This window comes from Ahaetulla prasina, chromosome 3 (assembly GCF_028640845.1).
Source record: "Ahaetulla prasina isolate Xishuangbanna chromosome 3, ASM2864084v1, whole genome shotgun sequence".
NCBI lineage: Eukaryota > Metazoa > Chordata > Lepidosauria > Squamata > Colubridae > Ahaetulla > Ahaetulla prasina.
The window spans coordinates 61,782,415-61,798,495 of record NC_080541.1 but is presented as its reverse complement, the minus strand read 5'-3'; the positions used below and the strand labels follow the sequence as shown (position 1 = coordinate 61,798,495).

The window sequence follows — 16,081 nt, the reverse complement described above, 5'->3', positions numbered from 1 at the left end:
AATAATACTTTTTAGGACATTAATTGTCAACTATAAATCAAAATAAGACTAATTATAAGCCCTTTACTAGCAATGTACTGTAAGTAATAGTAATTCACATTCAAATGCAACTTACAAATGATATGATTTCTTTCTTTGTGTTTTTATCGATAGAGCCAACAGTAAGAGCTGAGTTAATGGAACAGGTGCCTCATATTGCTATGTTTTGTCAAGAAAACAGACCATCAATCCCTTATGCCTTTTCAAAATATTTATTGCCCATTGTGGTGAGGTATCTAGCAGACCAGAATAATCAGGTAACATTACTTTAAACTTGTTGAAATCATGTAAATATTTTACCTGTTTGGAATTAAATAATTTGTGTGATATCTTTTGTATCATACCTAGTTTCATAATTTTTTGTAGTTTTTTAAAGTGTAAACATGATACGTCCTTACCCTACCTTATCTTGCCTTACCTTATCTGAAAAGCTCATACTTTGAAATCTAGGTAAGGGATTGCTTAAAGACAAATCAAGTGAAAAATGACTTAGTTACTGAGTTAATCAAATTTCTCATTAATATATTATCTACAACTCAACAGCCATTATTTTCCACTGCTGTTTCATTGTTTCAACCAGAATTTGCAGTTCTTTGTATGCTGTGTACATTTTTACAGATTCCTTTTTTCTTTCAAAAAAGTAAGACCTAGGAGTTTTAGAATTACAATTCCTGCTACCCAAGCTACTTTTATTAAGGATGAATTTTCAAAACTCAATGACTCTGATCATTGCATGATTCACCTTGTACCTGCTTACAGGCAAAGACTTAAAGCCATAAAACCAATAATTAAATCAGTGAAAACCTGGACGGAGGAATCAGAATTAAAGCTAAAGGCATATTTTGACTGCACTGATTGGAATATTTTTAAAGATACCTCTGCAGACCTGGATGAACTCACAGATACTGTAACATCATATGTCAGCTTCTGTGAAGACCTATGTGTACCTACAAGGAACTTGCGAATACACAGTAATAACAAACCTTGGTTTACACCTAAACTTAAGCAGCTACGACATTCCAAAGAGGAAGCCTACAGAAAAGGTGATAAAATGCTGTACAATCAGGCCAGAATTCCCCAAACAAGAAAGATAAGCGCAGCAAAAACAAGCTACTCTGAAAAGCTAAAGAATCAATTTTCAGCAAATGAACCAGCAAACATGTGGAAAACTCTTAAAAATATCACCGGCTATGGCAAACCTCCTTCCCAGGCTGAAGGTAATCAACAACTGGCAGATGACCTGAATGAGTTTTACTGCAGGTTTGAAAGGAAACTACAGCCACCTATCTCCACAACCCCATCTCAGACACACCAACAACAGCCAAGCCTCCTACAACTGACCCAATTTCATTGGGTTCGCAACCCCTAGTGATCACAGAAAAGGAAGTGCAGGACCTATTTCACAGACAAAAGCCAGGAAAAGCTCCAGGCCCAGACAAGATAACTCCTTCTTGCTTAAAAGTCTGTGCTGACCAATTGGCCCCATCTTCACCCATATTTTCAATAAATCACTAGAGATGTGCTATGTTCCTTCTTGCTTCAAACGCCTACCATCATCCCAGTGCCAAGAAGCCCACCATCAAGGAACTGAATGATTACAGACCAGTTGCTCTAACATCTGTAGTCATGAAAACCTTTGAAAGGCTAGTGCTTTCCTACCTGAAAACCATCACGGATCCGCTGTTAGACCCCTTGCAATTTGCATACCGAGCAAATAGATCAACAGATGATGCTGTTAATATGGCTCTGCACTACATCCTACAACATCTTGAGTCTCCAAAGACCTATGCAAGGGTCCTTTTTGTAGACTTTAGTTCAGCATTCAATACCATCATTCCAGACATTCTTCTAACTAAGCTAAACCAGCTACAGGTACCGGAACAGACTTGTAAGTGGATCACAAGCTTCCTAACAAACAGGAAGCAGCAGGTGAAGCTAAGCAAGATCACATCAAATACCTGTACAATTAGCACAGGGGCCCCCCAAGGCTGTGTGCTCTCCCCACTTCTCTTCTCTCTGTATACCAATGACTGCATCTCCAATGATCCATTTGTTAAGCTACTGAAGTTCGCAGATGACACAACAGTGATTGGTCTCATTCGAGACAAATCCGCATATAGACGAATCCGCATATAGACGAGAGGTCGAACGACTAGCCTTGTGGTGCAACCAAAACAATCTGGAACTGAACACACACAAAACCGTAGAAATGGTGGTAGACTTTAGGAAAAACCCTTCCATACTTCCACCTCTCACAATACTTGACAACACAGTATCAACAGTAGAAACCTTCAAATTTCTGGGTTCTATCATATCGCAAGATCTCAAATGGACAGCTAACATCAAAAACATCATTAAAAAAGGACACCAAAGAATGTTCTTTCTGCGCCAACTCAGTAAGCTCAAACTGCCCAAGGAGCTGCTGATCCAATTCTACAGAGGAATTATTGAGTCTGTCATTTGCACCTCTATAACTGTCTGGTTCGGTTCTGCAACCCAACAAGAAAAACACAGACTTCAGAGGATAATTAGAACTGCAGAAAAATAATTGCTACCAACTTGCCTTCCATTGAGGACCTGTATACTGCACGAATCAAGAAGAGGGCCGTGAAAATATTGCAGATCCCTCGCATCCTGGACATAAACTGTTTCAACTCCTACCCTCAAAAGCAGCTATAGAGCCCTGCACACCAGAACAACTAGACACAAGAACAGTTTTTTCCCGAAGGCCATCACTCTGCTAAACAAATAATTCCCTCAACACTGTCAGACTATTTACTGAATCTGCACTACTATTAATCGTTTCATAGTTCCCATCACCAATCTCTTTCCACTTATGACTGTATGACTATAACTTGTTGCTGGCAATCCTTATGATTTTATATTGATATATTGATCATCAATTGTGTTGTAAATGTTGTACCTTGATGAACGTATCTTTTCTTTTATGTACACTGAGAGCATATGCACCAAGACAAATTCCTTGTGTGTCCAATCACACTTGGCCAATAAAAATTCTATTCTATTCTATTCAAAGTACCAGTATTGCGAGGGTTTTTAAAAGCAAAATAAGTGTATTAATCAATTGTTATATGTCATAACAATTTGGGAAGCAGTTTTCCCCAAAGAGTTAAATATTGCAGCTGTGCCCTTCTGATGATATCACTTGAGCCTTTCTGTATCTGAGGCTGCAGAAAGAAAATGAGGACTCAGGTAAAGAAAATTTTCGGCTACTACCTTGGACATTTTATATTTGGATATATGTAGACAATGTAAGGTTTGTGTGGAATATGTACATGCTACTGAATTTCTGCCACCAGATTAAAAAAAAAAAATTGGGATGCTGAGCCTGCCCCTAAATTATTCAGAGAATGAAGGAATATGGTCCAGAATTTTATTTTAGAAAGAAAGAGAAAAACATGAGTAACACAGGAAAGAGCAAAGTTTTTCTTCTAAAAGAATAGGAAATCTGAGGTGAAAGACTGGGGAGCACAGGGCGATATATTTATGTGAGTAGCATAGAGGAAACATGATTTTTTATTCAAAATGTTTTGTGTAGGAGAAAATAAGGAGACAAAAACTCATAACCTGCACATTGCCAGCAATAGCAACTCTGCTGTTCCAGGCAACCTTTAGCCAGCTAATAATTTCTGTAGCCTGTTCTGGAAGATTAATGTTGGCTTTATCTTGACATAGGAGCTAACACAGCTTTATAAAATTAATTTCTAATTAAGAAAGATTTCGTTATTTGTGAGCCAGTGTTTTATCTTGTTATTTTGAGTGCTTTTGTAGTTTTCTTTTGTGTGTGTGTGTGTTCTGAAGATCAGAATTCTGATAGCATCTTTTCAGACTAGTGAATGTTGCTAAAAGGCATAAACTTTCATGAACTATGACTCATTTTATCAGGTGCATGAAATGTCTAACAAATGTAGGATTTAGAAGAATAGGGAAAGGGGAAAGAGGAGAAATCAAGGGTGGTTATCTAGTGCAAGTTATATGTGATTACAAGTATTATATCAATTATATGTTTGAGGTGTGAAAAACCCCTTGCCTTTGTGGAGATCTGGGATGGGCTGAAAATGTTTGATGTGTAGAGTTCAGCAATTTCTCCCCTTTCTGCATTGATAAAATATTTTTGTTCTAAAACAATAACTTTGAAACATTGTAGTGCATTGTTCTGGGAGATTAAAATGCTCTGATGTTACTGTGCTCTGGGTTTTGAATCCAGAGTTGTGTCCAGTTTTTGTGCAGTTTGGCCAATTGAAAGTTTGTGAATAAATCTACATATTTGAAGAATGGAAATTAATATTTCCAGATAAGAATTCAGAACCACTTGGATTCCATGGCAGAGTGAAACTGTTAAAAAACTGTGTGAAAAGGTTATTTGACTATTCATCTCCCATTAATGCTTTGTAATGCTTTACAAATATTTCATTATTGCAGTAATACAATTAAGGCCAATTATTAGAATCGTTATCATACAGATGACTCATTGCTCAGAAATATATTGCAGAATCCATAAATATAATACAGATAGTCTTTGACTTACAGCCATTTGTTTAGTGACTGTTTGAAGTTATGACGACTGATGACCATTTTTCACACTTACAACCATTTTAGCATCCACATCGTCACAAGGAAATAATTCAGACACTTGGCAACTGGCATGTATGTATGACAGTTTCAGTGTCCTAGCATCATGTGATCAACTTTTGCAAACTTTTGATCAGCAAAGTCAGTGGGGAAGCCAGATTCACTTAACAACTATGGCAAGAAAGGTTGTAAAATGGGACAAAACTCACTTATCTGTCTTGCTTAGCAATGGAAATTTTGCAGACATTGAAAAATGGAATTATCCTTTTCCTGCTTTTTATGTTTTTGCATAGGTGAGAAAAACAAGTCAAGCAGCATTACTTGTTCTGTTGGAACAAGAACTTATTGAACGATATGATGTGGAGACCAAAGTATGTCCCGTTTTAGTAGAACTGACTGCTCCAGATAGCAATGATGATGTGAAGACAGAGGCAGTGGCAGTAAGTAAGAAAATGATGTTCCAGGAATTGGTGTTTGACTGATTATCTGAATATTTATCACAGCAACAGAGGTGTTTTCATTGATAGAATAAATATTGTGTGACAGCTTTTTAACCCTTTTACACAATACAGCCATATATCACTTTTGATTCAGGGGCAAAAAGCTGTCTTGGACCAAAACTGCTCTATAGTCTCAGAAAAAGAAACAGGCTTTCAATATTTGTTATTTAGATTTATACAGTACCTTATCAAAATTTAAAAGACTGTCAGTTGATCTAGCATTTCAATAATACAGTTAAATATATATGTTAAAAAAATATAGAAAAGCAATCCAATTTAGATTATCATATAGGGATCAGTCATGCTGAGGTGGGCTTCTAAAAACTTTTGCAAGAGGTTCTCTGCCTGGTTGCTGGGTGGGCGTGACCATGGTGGGCACGGCCTAGTCAGCCTCCTGCACCATGGTGGGGGGGGCATTTTTGCCCTCCACCAGCTCCAGAGGCTTTCCTCAAGCCTCCGGGAGGATGAAAACGGCCTCCCCAAGCTCCGGAGGTCCTCTGAACTTTGGCCTTCCTGAACTTCCAGTAGGCCTCTTTTTTACCCTCCCCAAGCCTTCGCACGTACCCTGCACTTACCTGCATCCAAAATGGGCCACGTGGGGACTCCTGAGAGGGGTGGGTGGATGGGGCCAGTCAGGAGTGAGATTTGGGGGGGGGGTCTCCAAACTGCACAGAATCTTAGCTAGAGGTTCTCCCAAATCCCTGCGAATCCCCAGCAGCTTACCCCTGGTCTCATGGTATCAGTTCATTTTCCCAAAGTCAGTGGAGAAGTAGGACAGGTCAAATGTTGAGAGAAGCGCTTCCATAGGAAAAGCACATCTCTGAGCCTCCCCTCTCTTTTATCTCCTTCACAAAAATGAGGGGGTCAGAAGTATTTTTCCTGGGATATCTAAATTGGGTATGTTGAAATTAGGAGGGAAGATTTTCATGCAAGTATACCATGTCAAGCCATGTAGATCTTAAAGATGAAAAACAGTTTTTTGTATTGCATTCAGAAATGAATAGGGACCATATTTCAGAACCCAAAGCCACAAGTTTAATATGTTTATGTTGCAGGTATTGTCTAGTAACTGGGACATTGCATTCTGGACAAATAAAAGTTTCCAAATTGTTTTCAAAGGCAGCCCTGTATAAAGCAAATTACTTCCAGGTGACCTTGCCTAGCAGTTTCATGTAGATGTTAAAAAAAGCATCCCATGCCCAGATCTGAGTTGTACCAGAAAAGAGTTGGGATAATGCATTCCTCTATATTTGTACACTGACCAAAGTCTCATTCATCTGTAATCAATAATCTCCTCTAGAAAGGGAGTGGGTGCTAGAGTCAAAATGATAGTTGTCAAATACTTACAAATTCATGGAGGTCTCTTAAGAAATGGGCAAATTCTTTCAAGCCTTTTTCAAGATTGCTGATACTAGCCCATTTGAAGCAAGGCATTGACCTTCTCCCAGATGTCATGCTCCCTCCAAGCCTCCAAAGGAGTCGGGAGGGACAAGGAACAAACACACAGTTGGCTGAGGAGGACTCGTCCACTTCATAAGGTTTCACAGACCAGAAAGAGTTCCAGATAACATGTCAAAATATTGCCTAGTCACCATAACAAACTGCCCATAAAGTGGCCAGATTTTGATGAATCTGGATGACTTACCAACAAAGTTCTGTACCAATTTGTCATAGCAGCCTGACAGGAAACTTTGTCCCAATACGGTTACTTGCCACTTTAAACAGGATAACATGAGAGGAAAAATCATAATATTTTAATCACAACATTATTTCCCACATCATTTTATAAGCTCAGCTCAGGTCATACCCATATTCAGTCACTTTTTATTTTTCTCATTTTTCTTTCTTGATATTTCTAGCCACACAGCCTTTATATTTTAACTGACCTTTATGTATTTGGATTTTTAAAAAAAACAGCATAGTGTAATTTTTAATTGAGGGGACTTGGTTTACATGGGTATAACTTCCTGTGTGTTTTCCCAAGCCATGTGATTTGTGTATTTATAACAATGATGGGCAATTCCCATCATACCCATTATTGGCTCTGATGACATTGGATGAGGGGATTGGAATTTATTGTGACACATTGCTCACACATCCTTGAACCAAAAATCAGACATTAGTATCAAATCTATATTTCTTTGAACTGTTTATATCTACTGCTGCTTGTGGACATGCAGTAGTGCTATATTAAACTGACCAAAAGGTCTTCATTTAGTCAATGTTCATTCGTATGTGTCTTCTACTAACTTTATATTGAAAAATAATTTTATTTAGATTTTTGTTGATATTTCAATGTCTATGAATGCAGACAAATACACATACACACATGTACATTTATAGGATGCAGAGGCATAGGTTTATAAATTTAAAGAAGTTGGACTGCTAGATGCATAACTAAAATTTTCTTTATGTTTAGATAATGTGCAAAATGGCCTCCATGGTTGGAAAGGACATCACAGAGAGACTCATTCTTCCTAGATTTTGTGAAATGTGCTGTGATTGTAGAATGTTTCATGTACGGAAGGTATGTTTTCTTCCTTTATAAATCTATGCTGCTTTTTATTAAAAAAGCACTTCAGTATTAACTAAGAGCTAGACATTATGGCTCTCTCTATTTGTAGTCTGCTATAAGAGAAAACTGTTACAGTTGACATGCTGAGAGCTGGTGGTCACAGTTTAGAATAGAATAGAATTTTATTGGCCGAGTGTGATTGGACACACAAGGAATTTGTCTTGGTGCATTAGCTCTCAGTGTACACAAGTAAATAAATACATAAATCTTGTTTATACAAGATACTAGCAAAACTATACTTGAAATGCCTCAGAGAAGAAAAACTATGCTCATGGACAAAATGCTAAAATGATTCTTATACACAAGAAAGAGGCCAAGATGATTTAAAGAACTATCACCCATTAAGCTTTCTTTCAGTCATCTACAAGGTTTTCAGTCATCTACAAGGTGGAAGAGACCTTCATCCTGCAGTGGATAGACAATGGATAAAATTGATGATAAACTATTCATATTAAGAATTTCAATTACATTCTAACCTTAAGAAAATTATAATGCATTTGTAAGCCAAGTAAATTTAAAATAGTGTCACTATAAGGAATTATGTTATTTCTCATGGGAAATTTGAGGAGTCGGTACACATATAAAAAGAGCAAGCTAGGAAAGATTGTCATAGAGCACGGGTGTCAAACTTGTGGCGTCATGATGCCATCATGTGATGTATCGTGACATTTTTCCCCTTTACAGAGCTGGGGTGGGCGTGGCCTGCATGTAACGCATCCGGCCTGCGGGCGGCCAGTTTGACACCCCTGCCATAGAGAATAGTATTCTGTGGAGAGTTATTCCCAGAATTTGGGTTTCAGAGAGCTGAGAAAAATTAGAAAGGTCATAAAAAATAACCTAATTTAGACAAATTTCTTATGCATAAATGATGGTTGATTTACTGACAAAAGCAAAATAATATCAGATGATTCCACTAAGTATGGTAATTGAGGGCAAAATATCTATTATTCAGATTAATCTGTGAGGAATATGGTAGTTAGCATACTGTGGAAAAAGATTTACTTTTAGATCATCCCATTGAGCACCTATGAATGGTAAATTAGAGTTCCTGAAGCACCAGAGAGACAGAGATGAGAACTGCAATGAATAATTTTTCATCAAATAAAATACTTTCTGTTAATTAAAAAGTACTAAGTAGTAAAAATACTAAGTACGACTTTAAAAACAATTGAACTATGGTCCTGCTTTCATGAATTATCTTCGAATCCCTTAACTATTACTTTATTTGGTTCATTCATCGCCAATTCTAATTAAAATACTTATTTTTGTCCAGGTGTGTGCAGCCAATTTTGGAGATATTTGTAGTGTAGTCGGACAGCAAGCCACTGAAGAAATGCTGGTGAGTTTCATATGTCAAAGTTCTATCTTTATTTAATTTTTAATTGCAAAATTGTGCTGAATTTCAATATTGCATTTAAATAATTTTATTGGAGCTTGAGTAAAAATGGATAGAATAGAGTTAATTTTTGATAATCATTTCTTCAGGAATACAGTCTTGTCAATAGACACTGTATTATTGCATTTCATAACTGGAACAAGACTATTATGGTGTTTTTTTTCCTCATTTCTATAAGGTTCAAGCACATTTTTCACATATTGCAAATAGTACTAAATGTGATTTTATTGAATTATTTGATTAGTTTTGTCTTTGAATGCATTCCTATAATCCCTGCTTTCACTGATTTGCTACTGTAAAAAAATATTTCCTTCTGAAATTATTCTACTTGTGAAAAGGTGGAATTATTCTATTTTATGTTTCTAAAGGTAATATTAGCCATTGTTAAAGACTGTAAAGTAGAATAGTTCCAGAAACAGTAAATAAAGCCTCAGTTCATACTTTTATAATTTTACCCAGAATCCTAATTAGAAAATTTCTCTTAAATGTTTTGAAGTCCATAAGGAGTGGAAGAAGACCTAAATTAAATCATTTGTATTTGATATCATATTTTATATTTTCCAGTTACCTAGATTTTTCCAGCTTTGTACAGATAATGTGTGGGGTGTGCGGAAGGCTTGTGCTGAATGCTTTATGGCTGTTTCATGTGCCACATCACAGGAAGTCCGTCGAACAAAATTGTCAACACTTTTTATTAATCTTATCAGTGACCCTTCACGATGGGCAAGTTCAATTATTAAATTTACCTTCTATTTCTTTAAATTCTTAATTTCTTTGTTTATTCACTTATTCTGAGAACAAATCATATGATTGAAAGTACAGTTAGTATGAGGGTGGGTCATGTATAAAGAAAACTATTCAATCCTCTATCCTCTACTCTTTTGGAACCAGTGGTTTGCATTGTAGACAGTGGATACATTTAAAATGTAGATTAGGAGGAGGGTTTGGAGAATATCTCTTTGCTTATTTCCACTGTGCTATTTGAGAATAGTAAGTTTTCTCAGAATTAAAGGCCTTTGGAATAGTATGAAAAAAATGCTGCTAATAGTTTTGTAAAAAAATGAAAAAAAATCACAGTGTTTTCCTGCTGGAAACTTCACTGTATCCTGGTGCAAATTCAAAGAAACATCTGTCCTCAGATCTCTCATCTGAATACAACCCATTGATTATATCTATCCAGTAGGTCATTATGATTGTGAAGGCTGGGAATATATTTAATACGGGGTGAGATTTTTCATTTCTGTCACTACTGTAGATAGTCCTCAGCTTACGTCCATTTGTTCAGTGACTGTTCATATTTATGGCAGTACTGAAAAAATGGGTTGCATGACTAGTCATTGAAATTCCACCATTGAAACTACACTACCACCATGCAGTACCACCATGATCACATGATTGCCATTTGCAATCTTTTGCAAGTTTTCCTTCCAGCTTCCCACAAGCAAAGTCAATAGAGAAGCTGGCAGGGAAAGTTGCAAATCATTTCAGTAAGTTGCTTCTGTCGGTTTTTCTCCAGCCCACATCTTTGCCTAATTCTGTATATATGATATCTGAGATTACTACTGATACCATCCATGCTTTCAATTATACAGTAAAAACCTTTAAATTCTAAAGTAACTGGATTTCTAGGTAATTTACTTTTACTGTTTTTTTAATACTAATCACCATAGAGATTAAAAACTTATTATCCTTCATGAAATAAAATTTGATCCATAAGAAACCTTATCAAAATAAATGTAATCAAAGACTTTTTCAGATAGTTTAAGTAGCATATTGCCATATCTGATTTTTGGACCTGAACATTCCCAGATGCAAAAATTCCCTGCTACATAGTTTTGCGAACGTATCCACCTCCCTAATCATGCCCTCCCTAATCATGCCCTATAAAATAGCTATAGTTTTCTCTGGAATACGTTCTTCCAGGTTCGCCAAGCTGCCTTTCAATCCCTGGGGCCTTTTATATCAACATTTGCAAATCCATCCAGCAGTGGTCAATTTTTTAGAGAAGAAGAAAGTAAGAACACTGAAAGTCAGAATTTTATAGAAGAACACAGGTATGGATAATAAAATTCAATGAAAATAATGTTGAAATAAAATGTTCACCGATTTTCATATTTGCTCATCTTGCTTTAGAAGTGAATCTCTCACATTCTGAGAGATTATGACAAAACATGTTCCAATTTTTTCCTAATATTTTGAAAGATGATTCTTTGTTTGTGCCAAATTTCTGTTTATTGTAGAAAATCTTTAATGGTTTTGAGGCTTCCATCTGTGAATGAGTCAGTGAGCTTATGTGTTGTTATACAGATCAGAGTGAGTAATTTTTGAAGGAAATATGCCAGAAGTTGAGATCAGTTTCCTGTGTACTACAATTTGTCTACTGTTCTTTGTACTTTGGTCTGGTTTTTACCCCTTTTTGTTTGTTTGTTTTTATTATTCCTGTTCAGGCATCCTACAAATCCTCATTTCCTTTTCCCCTTTCTTACTCACAAGTTGCTGTTTGACCAACTATATTCTAGCTAAATTCATATTTGTGTGTGTGTATTAGCAATATCACTTAGACTTTTATACTCCTTTACAGTGCTTAACAGCCCTCTCTAAGTGGTTTACAGAGTCAGCATATTGCCCCCAGCAATTTTGGTCCTCATTTTACCCATCTCAGAAGGATGGAAGGTTGAGTCAACCTGAGCCTGGTGAGATTTGAATTGCCGAATTGCAGCCAGCCAGCAGTCAGCAGAAGTAGCCTGCAGTACTGCACTCTAACCACTGCGCCACCATGGCTCTTATACTAGATGAGCTAATATTGACATCTATTTTCATCCAGCAGTGAAAACAATAAGGATTCAGAAGATGTATCCACATATGATGTACAAAGCCAGACAGAGTTGTCTTTAGACACTGAGGAATGCGATTTTGAAGCCACCCCTGAAAATGACAAAGCAGAAAGTAACTTGGTTCATTTCCAGGATGAGGCATTGCTACATAGTACTTTGTCTTTAGAACCATGCAAAGAACCTTCAGATGAGAATGAACCCAGTTTTGATCATTGTACGTTAGCAGTGCTACCAGAGCCTGCATTGCATTCACAGGAAAACTCACTTGTGGAGCAAGAACTGTATAACTCATTCCATTTCTGGAGGACTCCACTTCCTAAGATAGATATTGATTTAGAGCTTCAGGAAAATGCAGAAAAGGATGATTTAGCAAATCAGAAAGGACAACAGGAGGTTATGGCATGTGCATCTTCAAACATAATGGCTACAAGAAAGGAGTTGGAAGAAATGATAGAAAATTTGGAGCCTCATATGGATGATCCAGATGTTAAAGGTAGTAACATTTTGTATTGTATTGTATATGTTGAGCTTTGAATTAGATTTTTTATAATGTTTATTAAAGTTTACAAATGGAAAGATAAAAAGCTAAAACTAAGAATATAACAATAAAATATAAGTGCAAAAAAAAATAAAGAACAATACAAGAAATAACTCATTTTCCTGCTTCTGTTACTTTTTTAAAAAATCATAAATAAAAATATTTAAATGATTAATGTTTTAGGATTATAACAGGAAACATTTGAAATATGTTATTTAATGCATAATTTTTACCTTTGGTAACTATTTCATAAAAGTTTAAAATAATGCTTTAGTTGCGTCAAAATGTACCAACTTTCTCTGGAGCAGTAGCAAGGAAGCACAGAAAACGGAAGTAAACACAGTTTGGGAAAGCAGGAAATTGCTAATTTGAGAAAAGCCCAGGAAGGATGTTGAATTGCAATATTTTAGCAATACGAGAGAAAAAAAGACATGACGGACAAAACTCTAAATAGTAATAAAATTAATGAAATGAAGTAATAAAAGAGCTGGTTAGAGAGAGACTTAGTACAACAGGAGAAATAGGTTCAATAAATGGTCTGTTGGCCTTATCTCTTGTGTTTGTTTTTGTAAGGGCCCAAAAGTTTCCATTATTAATTAGTTTTACAAATTATTGTCCAAATTGCGTTTCTTTTACCTTGGTCCAATACTTAAATTGCTTATGCTGTTGTGAAGCTAGCATAATTTTGCCAATGTCGCCCATGTTTTATATAGCAGGAGTACAAAGAGTAGCTACAGAAGATGTGAGCATAAAATAGGTCACATAAGGGTATAACTGAGACCTATCCAAAGGCAATTGCTAGATTCAAGAAGCAACAGTTTAGTCAAACCTGAAAACTGAAGATGGGATTAGTGCAAGATGAACTGGGAAAAAACTTGATAATGCTGATCAGAAGCTGAAATCAGTGTAACTAATAAAGTTATGAATTAAAAAGTTAGTCCAGACATCAAACATGAGAATAAAGTTACAAATCTAGAAATAATAAAAACAAATTCTCCCATTTGATATGAATGTGCATGATGTTTATGTGTATGATGCTAGAATAGTAGAATCCTTTTATTTTAAGGTAGCATGGCAATTGTTCCTTCAGTGTAGTTTATATTAAAAAGCTAGTTTTTTGCAGAGTATTAAGCAAATAACCATTATAATGTGCAATGACTAAATGAGAGAACCGCAAAGTGGAAGTAATGCTTTTATTCTCTCCCACAAAAGGGCAACTTGTAGCAAACCTTCCCTGCTTTCTATTTCTTTTATTCTGTGGTGTATAATAATACTTCTGACTACCTGAAGGTTCCTTTTATAAAATTGATAAAGTAATACTTGGAAAAATCATTAAACTTCCAATGTTCTCTTTAACTGTTCGTATTGTTTATTTGTGGGGAATAATATATATTTAGCTGTTCAGACTGCATAACTTATTCCATTGCTGAATAAAATCCAGGAAAAACAGCAATTAATTACTTTTTGTTCATATAATTTTTAAAGAAATGTTTAAAAGAATAAAAAGTGTACAAATTTTGAAAAAAAATAAGGAAAGGAAAGTAATAAGAGAAAAAAGTACAAAGAAAAATAGGGGAGGGAGGGAAGGAAAGAAGGAATGAAGGAAAAGGAAAAAGCATAGTTATAAAAAAACCAGCTTCTGGTCTTCTTGATAATGGTTACAACTACATTTATATTTTACCACCTCTGTCTAAGGTTTCCTTCTTTCCTTAGTCTAGCCTTTAAACAGCAATTAATTCCTAATGCATGAGAAATTCTAGCTGTATATTGAACAGCTAGAATTCTTTCTTTTCAAAAGAAATCAAAAGCTAGCTGAGTTCATCAGTTAGGTGAACTTTTTTTCAGTAGGTAAATAGCCAGAATTAAAGCAGCTTATTCCCTGTGCTGCTTTCATCTGTAGTGATCAACAACTACTAGTACAATTAAATTAGGCTCTGACAACCTCTAGTGCCTGTGGTTTGATCTTTTTGGTTTGCACCATTAAACAGCTACTATGTTATGAAGCCTCTCCAATAATTTTCATATTCTTGAAATATAATTTACATACATACATACATATAAAATAACATGCTTTATCTTTGAGTCAGATATGTGGTAAGGTGATTGCTGTATAATAATTTTGAAATTAGACTTTTAGCCATAAAAGACTTTAGAAAGCCAGAAAAAAGGACTTAATAGAATTTAAAAAATAATACTGGACTGCCTTTCAGTCTTTTCTTTGTTTTGTATTTTCAAAAAATGTTGAGGATCCTAGTCATTGATTCTTAACAATTTTCAAACTTGGTTCTTGACTAAATACACTGATTGGAAATTAGGTTGCATTTATGAATTTTTTGGTGCATGAATTAACTTGGTTTTACAGAAGTGAGAGAAAACTCTGGAGAGAATGCCTAATTTGGCCACAAAGGTATAAATGAATCTGCCCAAAGTTACCAATGGAGATCTCTGTTTGCCCTTGCCCTACCTGTATCTTCAGAATGAATGTATGTGGGAAGTGATGCTGAATTACTAATCTGTGTGTATTATTGCTGTGTAGAGAACCTTTCTTGATATATCACAGTATTTCTTCTTTCTGCACAGCCCAAGTGGAGGTACTCTCTGCTGCTCTCCGAGCTTCCAGTCTAGATCCTCAAGAGGAGCCTGCAGCAAGCATGGGCAAGTTCTCAAACTATCAAAATGAAGGGTGCATCAAAGACCAACTAAACTGTACATTCATCCAGGCTGGCACAGTGCCTTTAATGAATGATGCTGTTGAGGTAAAGAAAAGAAAACATAATTTATGTATAGCACATTCTATATAGTGATCCTGTGCTGTGTAAATATGCTTAGCATGTTGCTGTGCACAGTCTTTCTAAAAAAAATGTTCTTTTTTTCCCCACACCTTCAGGACATTGTAGAATCCACTCTTCGTTATATTCACAGTGACTCAGACTTGAACACTAATAGTTGTTTCAGCCCTGAAGAAGAAAAAAAATCTAAAATTCAGGTATATTTTAAATATTTTTCTCAGGTTCATAGAGAAGCTATACTTTCATAGAAGCTAAATCTACATATCATTCATCTCTAGTCTATAACTAGATAACCCTTAACCTGTTGGGTCATTAGGGCCTCTGGTGGCTCAACAGACTAATGCAGTCTGTTATTAACAGCAGCTGCTTGCAATTACTGCAGGTTCAAGTCCCACCAGGCCCAAGGTTGACTCAGCCTTCCATCCTTTATAAGGTAGGTAAAATGAGGACCCAGATTGTTGGGGGCAATAAGTTGACTTTGTATATAATATACAAATGGATGAAGACTATTGCTTGACATAGTGTAAGCCGCCCTGAGTCTTCAGAGAAGGGCAGGTATAAATGCAAAATTAAAAAAAAAAATTAGAGATATTTTCTTAGCTAAAGAGAAAAATGAATGTCTAAGGGCAAAAGAGCACTAAGAATAGGAACAACTTCTGATTCTCTAGTGACTTAACTGCAGCTGACTACCCTCCAGCAACCAGTGGTGGAATCAGTCGACGTAGCCTCCAGAAGGGTAGGGTACGACTGATCTACTGAACCTCCAAGCGGTGGCGTAGCAGTGCGGCAATATTGAAGCAATCATAAATTCACCAAA

At 36.0% G+C, this 16,081-nt stretch overlaps 1 protein-coding gene across 3 annotated transcripts in view; it reads left to right on the top strand.

Moving 5' to 3' along the window:
• The window catches only part of PPP4R1 (protein phosphatase 4 regulatory subunit 1), a 49,960-nt gene that overhangs the window by 23,553 nt on the left and 10,326 nt on the right, over nt 1–16,081 (top strand). For 2 of the 3 annotated variants that reach the window (XM_058174324.1, XM_058174322.1), the window contains exons 5-13: nt 154–296; nt 4,926–5,072; nt 7,552–7,659; nt 8,981–9,046; nt 9,668–9,826; nt 11,027–11,157; nt 11,928–12,430; nt 15,056–15,231; nt 15,363–15,461. In XM_058174324.1, the coding sequence (XP_058030307.1) occupies nt 154–296; nt 4,926–5,072; nt 7,552–7,659; nt 8,981–9,046; nt 9,668–9,826; nt 11,027–11,157; nt 11,928–12,430; nt 15,056–15,231; nt 15,363–15,461 (1,532 nt within the window). The remainder of the gene's footprint in view (nt 1–153; nt 297–4,925; nt 5,073–7,551; nt 7,660–8,980; nt 9,047–9,667; nt 9,827–11,026; nt 11,158–11,927; nt 12,431–15,055; nt 15,232–15,362; nt 15,462–16,081) is intronic. The other variant, XM_058174323.1, reaches the window with a different exon arrangement.